Here is a 16,568-nt window from a genome sequence, read left to right as displayed (position 1 = left end):
CAGACCTCCTAGATGCAGAGCACTGTATGATGATGTACCTTGCCCTCATTGTGAGTCCTTGCTCCTCAAGGAGTATCCCAGTCCTCCTGCCTCAAGGTCACAATGCCATCACCAAACTGAATCATTGCTGCAGAGTGGGAAATGAATGACCTTGGGCACCTAACACTTGCGTGGGTGTGCTTTTCATGCCTGCTGATACTTTATGAATGTGAGTGTTCTGTACTATACATAGTGGGAAAGGGGAGCTGTCACAGACAGAGCTGATCTGAGAACAGGGACAGGGAGAGTTACCTATGAAAACTTTGGTGGGCAATTCCCTTCACTTTTATTTGCAAAGTTGTTACTTGTTTGCAAAGTTGTTACTTGCTGTGTAAATGTTCTTCTTCCTCCACTCTGTAACTGCAAAAAGCCCTAAGGGAGGTTAGCTCATGAAACTACCATGTACAATTTAGTTAATTAATATAAAATCTGCAAGAGAAGAGCTCTCTTTTAACAGCAGAGGATGGAAGAATTGCAGGGCTTCTTTGGAACGGAACAAGGTCAAAACAACCAAGGCAGCCAGGAGCCTGAATGCAAGGCAACCATCATGCAACAGAACACAGAGCCTAGGACATGCTACTAGTGAGCAAAGTACACCCAGAATTCAAAATCACAGTAATGACATGAGATTACTGGTAGCCATTTGTTAACGAGACAGAGAGAAATGGAACATGAGCAGTCTCTGAGCATGGGCAGGCTGCACACACAACAACTATTTCCATCACAAGTTTTTTATTCTGCTGGCTTTATTGAATGTGGTGAACTGCTGTTCCAGCACAGAGCAAGGACATTTGGAATTGCAGTGTGACTGGCATAGCAAAACCAGGAAAACAATATGAAATGAGAGTTTGTCACATGAGTGAATTAAGCAGATTCTGTATGGTGTTTTCATCCCAAAGTGCTTGAGAGGCTTCTTTATAAATGGATTCCTTCTCTGTGGCTCAAATGCAGCCACCTTTGGGCTGAAATGCATTGTGCATCCAGTGCTTAGGCTGCTTTTGAAAGATATGCTTTATTATGCATCTGTTCTCATCCAGCTGTTCATAATAAAATGAGAACTGTGCAGCACCTCATTCAGATTCTCATACTGGAAAGGGCAGTTCTTAATGCCAGACATCCTAAAGTCACTGAGCTTTCCAAGACAAAATTCAGGGAGGTTGTGCTAATATGCAATTGCAAATGATCAGAACCAGCATCACATAAACTGTGCTCAATGAATCCTGAGAACGGGGCAGTGTTGCTTATGTCTCTGGAACATCACAACCACATTCGCTGGGGTGGCAGGTCATGTTATTCTGAGGTTTCTGTGTCTTGACATTAGTCTTCTTCATTAGTCTTCTTCAAGACCCCCATAATTCTGATGACACCCTTGAAGATGGCAGGGAGTTGAAAGACTGCAAGCATTAAAATTATTCTATTTCATTTTTTTTGTCAAGCAAATTTCAGTAGTTCCCTTACTTCATTTGTGGGTTCCACCTTGAAATAACAGGTGTAAAAACAGATCACATCCCAATTTCACACTTTTTCTGAGTAGCAACCAATCTGTTTTGGCATTATTTCCTAACAACTTGTTGATTAGAATGGTAGAGCTAAATCTTATTTTACTGAAGACATCTTACACTTATTCCTGCTGCACTGTCAGACCTTGTTTACCTTAGCAGGTACTGGATGTGTAGTAATGATAAGCTTGATATACCCTGTCACCTGTTCAGCTGTACTACCTCAAGTAAACTTACCTCAGGGAAGTAGAAATAACAAGAAAGTTTATACCATTTTTCCTAGCCAGGATATACTATTCATACTTCCCCTGAAGTCAGCAACAAGAATATTCTCTGTGATAGGCTCGTAGACTTTCTCCTGGGTCTTATCCCATGATAAGCAAAATTTTTAAGCAAATCATCACATACAAAATCTAGCTCTGGACTTCGCATCATTGCTTTTTCATCAGAAGCTCTAGGGATTAAGTTTGAACCCATCAAATCCCTCCCAGTCTTCAAATCCTAAATTCATAACTGACCAAAAAATCCCAAACCGTGGTGTTCATGAGGTGAGGGGGCTTTGCCAGGCCATTTTGGCTATTGCAGTAAGTGGGTCATGGTCAGTTTTCTAATGCAGGCTTCTCATTACAGAAAAGGAAAAAAAAAAGAACAAACAAAAAGGTAGGGAACTTTCTGCATTCATGGACAAACACCAAATCCTTCCTCTCTAACTGAATGCACTGACACTCAGCTTTTGTCAGCATTCATTGCACAGAATTTACTGAACTCCAGTTTTGACTGTATAGCTGCAAGATGATTCTGGGAACAGCTCTGTCTCATGTGTAGTGTTAAGATACAACAGAGCCACATCCTCTTTAAGAACCTTCTTCAGTCTCTGGAATTGTTAAGTTTTGTAGTCAAAGTCTGCTGCCTATCTTTTTATAGCAGTGCCCTGGGGCTGGCAGGTCATGCAGCCAGGTAATATGCGCACAGAGCTCCCATTCCACTGAGTTCTTCTGCCCACCACTTCAGCACCAGTCCAGCTCCTTTGTGATCTTTGCTATGGCAATGTGTCTCCCCAGCACTGTATAGCTGTTGTGAGAAGTTAACGTTTTTGTCTAGCCCAGCTTAGGGTTTGGTTTTTTTTTCAGGACAGTTCGGAAGCCTTTTACTATGTTATTCTGTTATTATTTTTTTTTTCTGCTGATCTAACATCATCTGATCTGTGTAAATGCTGAAAACTTGGTACATCATCAGACATCTGCTGTATTTTTGGAGAAACGTCTCAAGTTTGGTGAAGCAATCCAAATCACCAGAAATTGTGATTCTCAATTTGCACAAAATGCGTGCTCTGTTTTCTAAGGGTTTCTGCCAGACCCTGCTGACACATGAAGCATAAGAAAATATTTGGCATCAGCCACTTCCCCAGAGATTTTTCCTCTTGTAGGTAGTGGAAAATGATCCCTCCATACACATGTATTCAATTCTTTTAGGTCTACTCATAAGCAAAGGTTTCATCTCTTTTTTTAGCATACCCATTCTGAGGGTTACTCTGTGCAGTTTATGGTAATGAATATATTCACCTCCTTTTTTAGCCTCTGCTACAGGGCACGGGGAACCATGCCAGCATTGTAGATGTCGAGCAGCTCTCAAACCCTTTTTCAGTGGCTTGACCCCCCAGCCTTCCAAAGAGAAGGGCCTGGCTGCAGAATGGCTCCCCACTTCTCTTAGATTATGATTTTTGAGGTTATTGTTTACCTGTCTGGCTGAGTTTGTAAGCCCCTTGCAGGAATAAACCCACCACTATTAGTCCTGAGTTTTACCTGTTTCCCCTGGCTGGTGATGGCACAGCTGCTGACATCACTCATGCTCCTGCACCAGTCTCCGCCTTTGGGCCAGTAAATGTCATGTTTGCTTTATAGAGGACGTAGTCTTGAGGGCCCTTCACGTCTCAGACACCTCCATCAGCCCACTATGCCCCTCCTCAGGGCTCAGTACCACTGTCCTTCAGGGTATGTATCTCCTGTTGACACCTTCCAAAGGATGGAAAGACCCTGCTTGTTTAGGGACTCTATCCAAGCATATGCCCAACCCCCCCCCTTTTCCGAGAGGGGACTCAAGGTTTCATTGCACTGAATTGTAAAGACAAGGACCTGCCATGAATCTTGGTTTCTGTTCTCTTCCAGTTCAGGGGAGGTTCAAGTTCTGGCCTATCTGCTGTTACCTAGGAAGCTCAACAAAGCAGACTTACAAAGCAGGCAAATGCAAACAACATTTAAAGCTCCATGGCCCCTTACTAATGTGACTATGCTGTGTCAAATCTCAATAGCTCACACTTAACAGCCATGTCATTATGGAGTATGGGCACACAACTGCTGTTAAAAAAACAGACAGCAAGGAAAAATAATAAAAAAAGACAAAATGCAAGAGGCTTAGGAGGCCCCTGGATTTCCTTAATGGAATTAGTCCTTCCTTTATGAATTCCAGGGCTAGATGCTGTAAATGTGATTCACATACTCCCTCCCCTCACCAAAGCAGAAAGATCTGCTAGACACATGTTCGGAGCAGAGTGGGGGAAGGTATGACGTGACTCAAGGGCCTGGAAGGCTAAAAGGAATAGATGGGGGGGAGCTCTGCAGCCCTTGATCTTTGTAAGATTTACTGCCTTTGCTTCTTGCAAAGATTTTTTTTTTTTTTCCTGGAAAATTGCTAGCTTCTAGCAATTTAAAAAAAAAATAAAATTGGCTGGGGCAGTAAACAAGATCTTTGAAGGGGGAAGGAAGCCAAGAGAAAGTCAGGTCCATTAGTCACGCAGCTGCATTTCCTGTCACAAAGGACCCCAGTTGAGTAATCACTCAAAATATTCTTGTTATTTTTTCCTATTTTATTTCAACTTTCAGCCTGCCAATATCTACTGTAAGGAAAAATTAAAACAAGAAAAAAAAATCTTTTAGCCTCAGAGGGGGAAGCAATGTAGAATCAGACATTGATTTACATTATTTTTCCTTTTCTTTAATTTTCATAGCCTAAAAACACTTCAGTCATGTGAGAGGAATGTTGGTAGTGCAGAGTGGGTCTGAGACACTGCCGGTGTTTTCAGGGCATATAATTTCAGCAGGAGTGTGGGTGTCAAAGTTTCTAGGCTACACTTCCTGCTGCTACCATTAATTCACTGCACAACCTTGATGGAGTCATGTATTAATTTATCTGCAATTTATTATAAAAAGTAAAGATGGTAATAGCTTCTGCATAATTGTTTTGTCAGGGTTCATTAATGGTGATTATAAATAATGGTTGGTCTTCTGATGAAAGCTTTGTAGACGTATTTGTCTAAAGGAAAATACAGTGAAGACTGGAAAAAAAATACTGGTAATTTAAAGCAGAACTTTTTATTAATAGATTTTAAAAGAACTTGTATATAAAGAGGTGAAAATAGGAGAAAGACTATGAAGTATAAGAAGGAAAATCTTAGTGATACTCTCTCGTGAGACACTCAGCTGAATAAAAATACAGCAAACCTGTCATAGGGAAGAATCCCTGTTGTAATGTTGGAAGAGACCACGTGAGCGATTGACTATACCACCTCCCTGCTTCTAGATCTGGGATTGTAAGATGCTGGCTCTGGTCAGTCTGGTACCAACTTCAAAAGGAAGCCACAGATACATGATGAAAGTAAAGCTGAAAAACCTCTGTTTTTGCAGATTGCTGCAAAAAGAAAAAAACCTCTTTTATCAACAAACACAACTCCAAAATACAACCCCCCACCTTTTATTTACGCAAAGTAATGAGTGTGGTGACCAGGCCACCTATAAAGAATGGCCTTAAGCATGCTTCAGGGCACATAACAGTTTGTAACTTACGTTCCTGAGTGGGGTACCTGACTATATGGCTCTGTGAAAATGATTGCAAAGGGATTGCAAATCCCTGATTGAATCGCTGCCTAAGTAGAGAGTAGATGATTGTTGTTTATGCTATATAATAATATGACTTCAACTATTGCACAAAAAATGAAGCTTACATTTGCATGGTAATGTCATATAATAAAAATGTCATATAATAGAAGCTGGTAATGTCATATAATTCTCTAATTTGCACACACTTGATACCACAGATGTGCAATGTTTTCAAACAACAGCTTATGAGCAGATGAGATTTACACAGCAATGTAAATCACAGCTTCCTAAAGCTAGTTAAAAGGTGTAAACTCAAACAACATGAGATTTACCCTAATTTGTTTTAAGAGAGACTTTGAAAAGCTGTTTACATGTATTTTTTTTAAAGTAATGCAGAATGATTGTTTATGCATATTTACATTGAATGAAAAGTAAGAATCTTGTGAGTCATGACTCAAGTATGAAAAATTCTGCTCCAGATTATCTTTATAAATTATGTTCATCCTTTGTCTTTCCAAATGTCAGGTGAGGCCAGGTGTGCTCCTCAAGAGGCACACAAGTGTACGCTCCGTGGTTTGTGGTCAGAGCTAGCACTAGGTCGTAGGGACTGTCTGCTACTCTCACCAGATGACTTTTGCTTCTATGTGTCCTAGTCTACTGGATCTCCACATCATATGGCATTTTGTGCAACAGCAATAGTCATGATGTGGGATTATAAAGGCCATTTCTAATGATTATTGATATCTGCATACTTTTAAATTCATATACTGGTATGTATGAATGAATAGAAATTATTTGTTTACAAGAACAACATAAACTTTGCACATTTCATTTTATGAGTACCACAGTATATGATAATATTTCCTATACTAGTGTTGTAGGGCTGTATTAATATAAATTGCACTAGTATCTAATACATCAGGCTGTGTAATAAATAGTAACCACTGAAAGAATGAATTATACCTGACAAGTGTTTGTGTAGCAATTGGTATTTCTCTATTTACCTACCTCGTTATCCTAGGAATTTGTATGGCTCTGTAAAAATGGTATCTGAGTGTCTCCAAACCTCAAACCTTTGACGTACCTGTTCTCTTCACACAGATCTGATGCCTATTAGTACAATTATCCCTGTTTAGGTGTGCCACTGAAGTCCTGAGGTGAATGACTAAGCCAGAATAACCTCAGAAGTCTATGACCTCTTGATTCATCTGTTGGCTGTGAAGAATTTATCTCTTGCATAGATGGGAAGCTGAGTCATAAAGATCTAAAGTTACGTGTCCATAAGCACATAGGTAGCAACAGAGTTGGAATCGGAGAACTCATGGTGTACAGATCCTGAATCACTGGCTGGGAACATTAAGTTAGTCTCTCTTGTCTTCAGTGAACTGATCATATTTGGTAAAATAGCTAGCAGTTGTTGCTCTGTGATGTGCAATGCTTCTGTGATGTGCATGAAGAGGACTATAAGCAAATAATTGCTTATAAAAAAGGTAAATTAAGTAGGGAACAGGACAGTTGTTTAGTACATTGACAGATGAACGTACCAGCCCTTCTACTAAACTGCTGCCTGTATTTGGCAGGTATTTCATGACCGCATGCTGCCTTTCCTCCAATTTAGGGACAATAACACACACAGAGGTCCAGACACAAAAATTACCATATGGTGTTGCTCCACTTCTCATATAAGAAAATGGAATGGTAAAAGGGAAGGATCAAGGAGAATAATAAATTTTCCTATTTAGTTGAATGAAGTTTCTATGATACAACTTAGAAATCTCACTCTTAAAACAACAGTGGCTGGTAAGAACATTATAGTTTTAAATTTCATGTTGCCAGTGGACATGTTGATGCAGGAATGCTGTGCTAGAGAGGGTGTAGATTTTGCTGTTCTGGTTTAGGGGTGCTGCACCTCTTGCCAATCCACACTGGACAGAGCTGTTTGGATCTTTCTTAGAGCTGGTTTTCCTTTCCTCCACATACTGTGTAGGACTCTGGAATTGGGCTACATATAGCAGAGATACAACTTCACTTTCAGAGCAAAACTGACTATGAAAGGGTTAACCTGACTAATGGCAACGCTTCAGTAAAATTGAGGGAGGTGGAACTTAATTCCCAGGTCTTAATAAAATGCAGGTGTTTTATTGTTAGGTTAAAAACTCCTCCTGTTAAGACTCCAGCAAGCATTTAAAAACAGGGAAAAAACTATTGAATAAGAAACTTAGAAAGGCAACAACAGGCCATGCAAGGCGTTCACAGAGAATGCAGAATATACTGGCTAAGGCCTACCTTAAAGTTCACTGAGGGAGAACAAAACATAAATATGTTGTTCATGTTAGATGAACAACTCCTCTTACAACATGCGTCTGGCCTCCAAGGTATTACGCCTGGGATTAACTTTTGACATTCTCCTTTCCAGTGTCATGACTTTGCTGTCTTCCCAGCTCCCTACAGAGCATTTACACTCTCATTTTTCAACCTTTCTGTCTTCTTATTTCCTAGTCTATTTGGGGACTCAACAGGGTGACAGGCAGCATGAACATTGCAGTTGCAGTTGCACAGATAGCTCCACTATGCTTGCAGCTGCTTTTCTGTCAGGGATGGGACATTTTTTTAAAAACAAACAAGCAAATAACGCCCCCCACACACTTTAGAACTAGTTAGTAAAACAAGTTGTAAAGAAATCACTAATCACTGTTTTCTCACTTTCCCTCCTTATCCCAAGGAAGCAGAAAAAGGGGGGCTGAGAGAGGGTTGGAACATGGACATGTAATAGTAAATTGCACTGGTTACGTCACAGGGTTAAGGGATTGCACTGAACTTTGAGCTTTAGCTTCAAGTCCCTTATGTATTTGGAGAATAAAAGAAGTTAGGACTTATTAAAGGGAAGTGGAACATGAAAAGCCAGAGAAGTCTAAATGTACTTACGGTGGCCGAAGGCCGAATGTTACTGCATCATCATCCCCATGGGCTTTAAATGCCACAGAGATGGGCTGGGTATTTTTGGTACCTGTATAGTGAAAATAGTTAACTAACTGTCATCCATAAAACCTCATCCTGGGAGAAATTTGGGCATCAGTTTCCCTGTCCTTAGCCTTGGTAATACAAATCAGCTGTCACTACTAGAGGAGGACAGAAATAGTTCATGGAGTACCAGACAGGATGGGAAGCAAAAGGGTAACTTGGGTTTTGATGCCATGGTTTCACAACTGCAATTTACTTGGAGAAAGAGAAGCAACGAAGATGGCCACTATGCTAGTCATTTCATTTAGAAGACTGACAGGTGAGATACAAATAGTCCTAAGCAAAAGAATATAAATGACATTCAGAATAGTCTGAGACAATGAATAAAAATGAAACTGATGGAGCTGTTGAGCTTACAAACATGAGTATATGCCAGTTCTCATTTACATGGAGGAGAACCCTCAGGATAGCTTGAGTAAATAATTTAAAAAAACAAAGAACAAAAATAGAACCTCCTCATAATCAGAAGAGGAAACCTGAAAAAGCCCGGGCTGTTTGCCCTCTGTGCACCGTTGCGCTGCATCCTTGCCACAGCCACTGTAGCGAACCATCCAAACTGATGAGCTGGAGTCCATGCATCAGGCAGACGTGGCAGAGATGGAGAAGGGTGAAATGTAGATGCAAGCTCTTCTTCACACACCTCTGTGACTCTCAGCTGTCACCAAAACGAGGTGTATTTTTAAGAACCATCATGTGAAGATGTAGTGGAAATGCAGACAGCAGATTAAGAGAGGGACAAGTAGTACTCATTACAAGTATCTCAAAAATCCCTGTAGGAGGTTTTATGTTGGCCCAGATGTGGTCAGGATCAGGCCCTTGAGGAAAGAAGTCTCTGTCAGCATGTTAGCTGCTCCCAATTTTAGATCTTCCACGGCCTTGTCCTTTCCTCCTTCGCTTTGTAAGGCTGCTTTTCATCCCACTCCTACTCTCCTTCACAGCTGCCATTTCCTGTTACTAGTATCAGCAGTTCTCAGTCTTTTCAGACAACCCTGCTGTCGTTTGTGCCTAGCTATGTGAGGGAAACAACCCATGCTTTCTGTTCCCTCCTGAAAGTCACTGGAGCTCAAGCTCCAGCAAAGCGAGGCCCCTGCTCAGCGCAACCTCTGCCCAAATCCAGCATGTAAGACTAAAAACTGGCAATGCTTCTGGTCTCAGCACAGGGAAATAGCCAAGATCAAAGTTAGAAGCATGGTTTCTTTATTCTTTCATCAAACTGGCCTTCATTTTTTCTTTCCAGTCCTACAGTTATTCTTTTCTGATGTATGTTATCTCTGGGAGTCACTGGGAAGTATTGGATGGATTGGCAACTATTAGGCCTTATGGTTATCCTTGCAGATACTACTAACTCTGCCATGTCATACAAGAAAGAGAAAGATTCTTCCTCTAAATAAACTATTTTCTGTGCTGTCTTGTGTTTGACTTAAAGAACTGACGACCTTTGCATCCTGTTTCTTATTCCTCCATCTTTGCATGATGAAAGTTCCCCTTCCAAATTTCATTTCCCTCATGTATTTTAAATGTCTGAAATGAAAACAAAAATCTTCTTCAGGTTTCTTCTTTACATTTAAATGGTGTACTTAACTACTTGTAAAAGAAGCAAAGATCCCCATTTTTAAAAGTAATAAATAGGTAGCACCAAGACTGAGATTGTGCCAATGGCACAGAGAACAGAAAAGATTAACTTCAGAATATTGAAGATCAAAACTTCGCTTTTGTGCTGTTCTCCCTGTAGCATCTCAATGTATTTTAAGAAATGGTTGAGAGTATTTTTAACCTTAACCTTATTTTCCATTTTTCAAAGTGGAGTAAAAAATGGCTACCCTAATTGATTTGTTATTTCTTCTAGCCTAGCCTATAAGGTTTCAGAGTTACCTCTCACAGGTGATCTGTAGCTTTTTTTAATGGGAGTGAAATACCTGAAGAGCTTACATGCAGGGCAGCAGAACCCAATGGCCTTCATTCACAAAGGGTTAGAAATGGACTTAAAGGGCAGTGGTGCAGATGCCTCCACCCAGGCCAGGGCTCAGAAAGGATAGGTACAAGTGAGTACAAAATTGTTTGCTTTCCCTTTCCCTTGCATTACTGTGGGATACTCACAAACATTTAATTATAGCTATTGTATGCATGCTTAACTTGGAGATATCTGTGGTTCCTTGAAACCATTACACAGGAGCACCATAGAAAATACAAGGGAGTCACTGAAGGAAAATACAAATGAATTAGAAAAGCATAGCAACCAGAGAATACATTTCCCATAATACAACAGTCAAAGGTCATGAGATCACAGATGCTCAGTTGCTCATGCATATCTTCTATTCTCTCCACTTGCATGCTTGCTCCAGGGAGGGCAAAGATTTAATGAGGATGGAGCTAGCCTTAGCAGTTCTCACCCTTCCTCACACCCTGCATCTGAAAGAGCATTGTAAGCCTCTTTGAAGTTGCAGTAGACACACATTGAACTGTCCCAGTGCACACATACAATCTGGGGTTTTCTCATCAGGTACAAAAATACAAGGTGACTGTTCTCTTCCGGCTGCCCTGGATGTGAACAAAGCTGTTGAATCAAAGACTTATTGAATTTAGGAGTGGAAAGAAGTTTCTCCATAGCATCTGTCTTTTCAACCTGCAGCAGTGGCCCTTCTTAGAGTCTCACAGTTTCTATTAGTCAGTTCATTTTTCCTGGCTCTTTAAAAAGAAATCCTGTTCAGACAAAACAGCACACTATTTATAGGAAGCTTGGCAGGGTCAAAAAGTGGCTGTAAACCCAATCTTCAGTTAAAGCATACAGTATCTGTTCTGGTGTAGATGCTGTTAGAACTCAGCAATCTCTGATTTGCTAGCAAAGCCTTGAAAATGATTTCAGAGTCAGATTTTTTAAACTTGGTGACACTGTGTTATCACTTGTCATTAGCAGAGCTAACTTACTTGCTCCAAGTCACATTTAATCTGTCCAGCTCACTACCCACAGCTTCTGACCTACTTAGTCATTTCCTGTCTTTGATTTTTGCCTTAAAGCCTCTTTTCTGTGTTGGCCTGTGGCTGCTACTTAATCTTAATCAAACTTCCTTGGACTTCCATTACTGTCAAGTACAACTCCTCTCACCATAATACCTACCCTTCTGAGTGCAAGAAAACTGATTTACGGCCAGCAGTCTGCCTCTTCTCTTATGCTCAAAGTTCATCTTTGCTTTGTTTTTCTTCCTGTATGAGTCACTCCTTCCCTCTCACTGAGACACTGTACTATACTTTCTGTTCCCCTCAGTCTGTCAGTGGCTGAGAAGCTGCTGTGCACACCTTTACTGCAAAGATCTGGTGAGTATTATCATGTGTGCCCCACTGCCATTTGCAGATTTGGAAAAAGCTGAACATCAAGAAATTGAGTTGTCCACAGGCTTCTACAGAAAGTCATCTAGTTTAATATGCTTTTGCCTCTGACCAAAAATGATGACCTACTCTGTTCCCTTACGCTTTTCTTAAGAGCTACTTATGCAAAACACAGCTGTTTAGTCTACTCTTCCAAGCCTAGCATCTCCCCTCCTAGTTCAGGGCACCTGTTAACTCTACAAATGGTGTAAAGTGGGTACCAACTTAAGGACTTTCCCAATTCTCACCGGGTCACTCATGCTACAGTAACATGCCTTTGAAATAAACTTCTTCAGCCAGTTTCCTGCTATTACCATAATCCAATCTAAAGATGTTAATCCAGTAGCATGGTGACTTTTGCATGCACAGGGGCTTTGCTGAGCCAGTGAGGTCTGATGTTTTTTGAGCTTCTTTCACTGGCACAGAGTTCAAAGATGGCCTTATGCTCTTTGAATGTCAGATACAAAACATTCGATGGCAATGGCAGCTGTAACACGTAGATATGTTCAGTCTCTCCTTACATGTGTGTTTTCTCCCAGCTCTTTTTTTAATATACCCAGTTCTGCTATTCCATCTTCCTCCTACTTCTGTGCTCATCCGCACTCATACTCTTGGGTTTTGTCATTGTTGTTAACATATGGATGTTATATGATCCCTCACTGAGTGCAGCTTTGTCCTCTTAATAAGTAGAAAATACCATGCGTTCTGGAAGGAGGAATTAGCTACAGGCCATTCTCATTAAGCCTCTCCTTCAACTTAAATCAGTTTAAATTGTATTTTTGAACTGCAGTCACTATGCGGCATTGTAAGTTGAAAACAACCACTTGAGCCCTTTCCAGAGAGGCTTTGAGTGGCCCTGATCCTAGGCATGGAGGGGAGATAAGCAGCACATTGAAGTTGTAGTATCGCTGTAGCTGAGGGCAAGGAGTGCATGGAAACATACCCTCCCTCTGGCACTGCCTGGCTCTGGATGAGGGGAGAGGAACAAGCCAAGCAGCTTGGGTTCACACGTGCGGTGGGAGCCAGTGGCCTCTCAGCTGATGACAGATTAAACTCAGGGCCTGGTTAGTGGGAAGACTGTGATTAGACCTCAGCAGCATCTGTCTCTAGCACTAAAGGAATTACTGCTGCAGGCTGTGATTTTCTCAGCAAACTGTAATTATTACCAGGAACCTCATTCCTGCCATTTTTCTCAACAACTTAAGTGCAAAAAAAAAAAAAGTGGGTTGTGGGTGAGGGTACTAGGAAGCAGAAACTGTGAAAGGAGCAGGAAAAAGACACCTGTTTATTTTTGCTCAGCTCATTCTGATTATTTTCTCTCAGTTTCTTAGATTCATATGAATTGCACACTATTTTTTTTCCTAAAGGTCAGTGACAAGGTTTAACTCCCTGAAGCTGTTCTGCCATTCACCTGCAGCTGATAGGATACATCCTCTCTGTTCACTTATGCCCCATGGCATCTTAGATGAGTGTGGTGGTGCTTGCAGAAGATGCCAAACCAACCTGTACTCTGGCTATGCCCTCTCCTTCCTCCCATGGGAGCAGCGGTGTGGGGTGGGGGACTCCAGTCACGACTGTTCTCAGGACACCCCTGGGAAGGTATGGTCTGGGCAAAAGTGTGGAATATTGGAGATTGGGCAGGGTGAGTTTGAACCTTACTTCCAAAGGCCCTGTGTAGACCAGGATTTAAGAATTTGAACTTTAAATGTGTTAGGTTGCATATTCTAACTCTCTGCTTTAAAAGATGTAGAAAAGGCAGTGTAAGTTTGAACTCCCAGTAACACCTGGTAGTTTTGCCAAAGTAACAATGTGGAAAAAAGAGTAAGATTTCTTTGCAAGATTTCTCTACCAGAAAAAAAAACTTTTTGTTTGTGCAGTTGTAACTCCATAGAAGCCCGTTTGCCATTAGCGTTTTCTCTTATCAGAATATAAGAAAAAAAAAAGGGTTGGGTTTGTTTGGGATTTTTTTTTGTGTGTGTGTTTTTTTTTTTATTACTTAAATCTAGGAGAGGAAGAGAAATACCTAAGAGTAGAGTTTGCCAACACAGCTTCACCATCTAATACTTAAAATGTAGGCAAAGTCAAAATAATTCAAACTAATCTGTGTGTTCCTTTCTTAACTTTCCTTAGGACTTTAATGTGACTGTTTCATGTGCTTTAAGGCAAGAGTGTCTTGTCTATGTTAAATGATTTTACATCAACACTATACTCATCTAGAAGAAAGCAGAATTGTTCCTTACCAGTACGTCTGCCCTCCATCCTGCAGCATGTCTGGCAGCACAGCCAGGGATGAGTGTGGCATTGGAAACTTGACCCTTGGGACTGAATGCACCCAGAGGCAGTATGTTGGCAAGCAGATCCCAGTCTCCAGAGCCAAGTCTCTGCAGATACTGGTGGGAAAGACACACATCTGGAGTTGTCTGGAATTGGCACAAATTGCTGCGGACAAAGAGGAGAGAAAGGAAGGGTTATAAGGAAAGTGGAAAGAACACTTCTTACACATTTCGCTTTCTTTTCCATCTGCTTGTGTGATGTTGCTATGAGCTGTTAAACAGCTGCAGTGCTCTGCCCCAGAAGGGACTGTGTTTCAGTAGAGATGGAGAATGATTCCTACGACTAAGTGCTTTGGGAGCCCTCTAGAATGAAAGGGGCAATAGGAATAATGTTTTTCTGACTTTTGCTAAATACACTTGGGACTGCACCACCTGAGGAAGTAGTGAGCAATGCTGTTCTTGCTTCTCAGACCTAGAGCCCCTGACAGGCAGTGGTTATTGCTGGGTGTTTCTGAGTCATCCTTTGCACAGGAGGTGAATCCCTCTTGTCCGTTGCCTCCCAAGCAGAACGTGCCAGCTCTCCCCTGCTGGTTCAAGGAGAGCAGATTACACAAACAAAAGGTGTTTGCAGACTGCGAGACTTTGTAGCTTGGGGAGATAAGGGCAGTGAAGGAGGACGAGGAGGAGGAGTGAATGTATTGTGATTGCCAAGGACGGAGCAGAAGAGCATTTTTTTTGCATCCATTCAGACGCTCAGCTATTTCCTGCGTTGTTCCTGCAGTCAGCATGCTCCACCTGCTTTTACTTAACCATTTCCTGTTTATGGCTTCCAAAAACTTTCTGGTGAAATCAGTGATCTGCCACAGGATCGGTCTTACAGTCCCTTTTGGGCAGGCTTCACTGACTTCTTTTCCTCTCTCTTCAGTACACAGACATTTCAGCCCAAGGACCTGTTGTGTGTGCATGCAGTCAGTAGTTGCAGCAGGAAAGTATGTGCTTCTTCAGTATTCTTTATGTCTCCATATGCCCTTTTTTAGCTTCTGATGCTTGCTGCTTTTAGCAAATTTTGACAATAAACAGTAGTACTGATGGCACATTCCCCTTTCTGTAGAATAGAGGGCTCCAGGTATTTAGAGAAAAGACTCTTCCCTTTACTTTCAAGCTCTTAAGAGTTCTCCCACAAACAAGGAATTTGTTCCTTGAATAGCTTGCCCAAGCTTCGGATTATTTTCAGGCTTTGAGAACAGCGAGGCAATTTGTTCTAATTTGTCGTTCTGTTTCTCAAATGTGAATGGCAAGGTGTGAGGAGCAGGAAGGATCAACCAAAGAAAATTAAATCTTTTCCTTGAAGTGTAGATGGCTCCCAAGAGTCCCTATCTCACACTTAGTTGCACATCTTGTAGAAATCACTAGAAAAGCATGCATACTTTAAGTCTCCTCTCCTTAGCCGTACTATAGATAACACTGCAGCCACCACTAAAATAAAACTTATTTGTCACTGCTTTTGCTGTTTGTTTACTTTTTTATTTCTCCTCTGGAGCAGTGAAAATAGATTCTTCGGTTTCCTCCCCGATTCTCATGCTTTTGCACAGGGCTGCAATGTTTGGGTTGCGGTGAGCACTGCAGGGGAATGTTCCCTTCTTAAAATAAATCCTGGAAACTTTTCTGTTGGAATCAGGGTTTGTAGAAGTTGGGGTTTTTTTGTTTTTTGTTTTTAATAAGAAGAATGTTTGGTCAACTTTGACCTGACACCATATCCCTTTAAAGGGAACAGGGTTGTGGTGCATGTCAGTATAGATATACTGACATGTATATGTGTACGTGTGCATGTGTGTGAGTGTCGTAACAGAGTACATGACAGTTATACTGGTATAACTGAGCACTGAAATCATCCTCTAAGAATGCTGGATATGTCGGCCCTGTCTCCAGCAGACAGATCTGCAAATTCCTTAACTAGGCCTACTGAAAGTTAGCATAAGCCAGGATGCTTAGTCTGCTGACTTAGGCATGGGAGGCACAGGTCTATAAGCATTCACTGGCACTGTTGCTAAGCTGTTTCACACTCCTGCAATTATGTTGATGGGCTCACACTCACAAACATTTCTATGTATTTGAAGAATAACACTAGACAGCCCCCATTTTAACTGTAACATAAATATGCACAGGTAGTGCTTCAGTATGGTCTGGGCACTGCTGATGTCCAGGCAACTGTCTGCTGTAGGCATAGCACAACCCCACTTAGATCAGAGTTTGCTGAGGTATCCTTCAAGCTGCCTGTGAGCAGCGTTTGAACTTTCTTTTTAATCAGGAAAAGGAAGCAGTTGTTTTCTGCATAGAAGTGTCTTTCAGATTGGCCCAAGTATGTAAAATGGTTATTTTGGGTCACATCCAGCCCAATTCATTCAATAGTTTGTGTCAGGGTACTTGTCACCAGTGGCATTTGCCCAGGGTGAGTCACACCCACCCAGGCAGTCATCTGAGAAAGCTTTCAACTCTTTTTC

At 41.4% G+C, this 16,568-nt stretch overlaps 2 protein-coding genes across 6 annotated transcripts in view; one reads left to right on the top strand and one right to left on the bottom strand.

Moving 5' to 3' along the window:
• The window catches only part of RAD51B (RAD51 paralog B), a 458,657-nt gene that overhangs the window by 404,581 nt on the left and 37,508 nt on the right, over positions 1-16,568 (top strand). The window lies entirely within an intron of this gene.
• LOC130604998 (uncharacterized) lies at positions 426-15,083 on the bottom strand. Of its 2 annotated transcripts, none has more exons than XM_057420032.1 (3): positions 14,500-15,083; positions 14,035-14,233; positions 426-1,407 (listed from the first exon to the last, which is right to left on the bottom strand). In XM_057420032.1, exons 1-3 carry the CDS (start codon positions 15,030-15,032, stop codon positions 1,357-1,359), a joined length of 783 nt encoding a protein of 260 aa, XP_057276015.1. In that variant the 5' UTR covers positions 15,033-15,083; the 3' UTR covers positions 426-1,356. The 2 variants fall into 2 exon arrangements, with proteins under 2 accessions (XP_057276015.1, XP_057276016.1); XM_057420033.1 differs by having other exon boundaries at positions 14,540-15,083.

This window comes from Pezoporus wallicus, unplaced genomic scaffold, assembly GCF_028554395.1.
Source record: "Pezoporus wallicus isolate ANWC-B61680 ecotype Strahan unplaced genomic scaffold, APGP_CSIRO_Pwel_v1 contig_5418, whole genome shotgun sequence".
Classification (NCBI taxonomy): domain Eukaryota; kingdom Metazoa; phylum Chordata; class Aves; order Psittaciformes; family Psittacidae; genus Pezoporus; species Pezoporus wallicus.
Note: the sequence above shows the minus strand (reverse complement) of the source record. Positions and strands in the feature narration are given on the sequence as shown.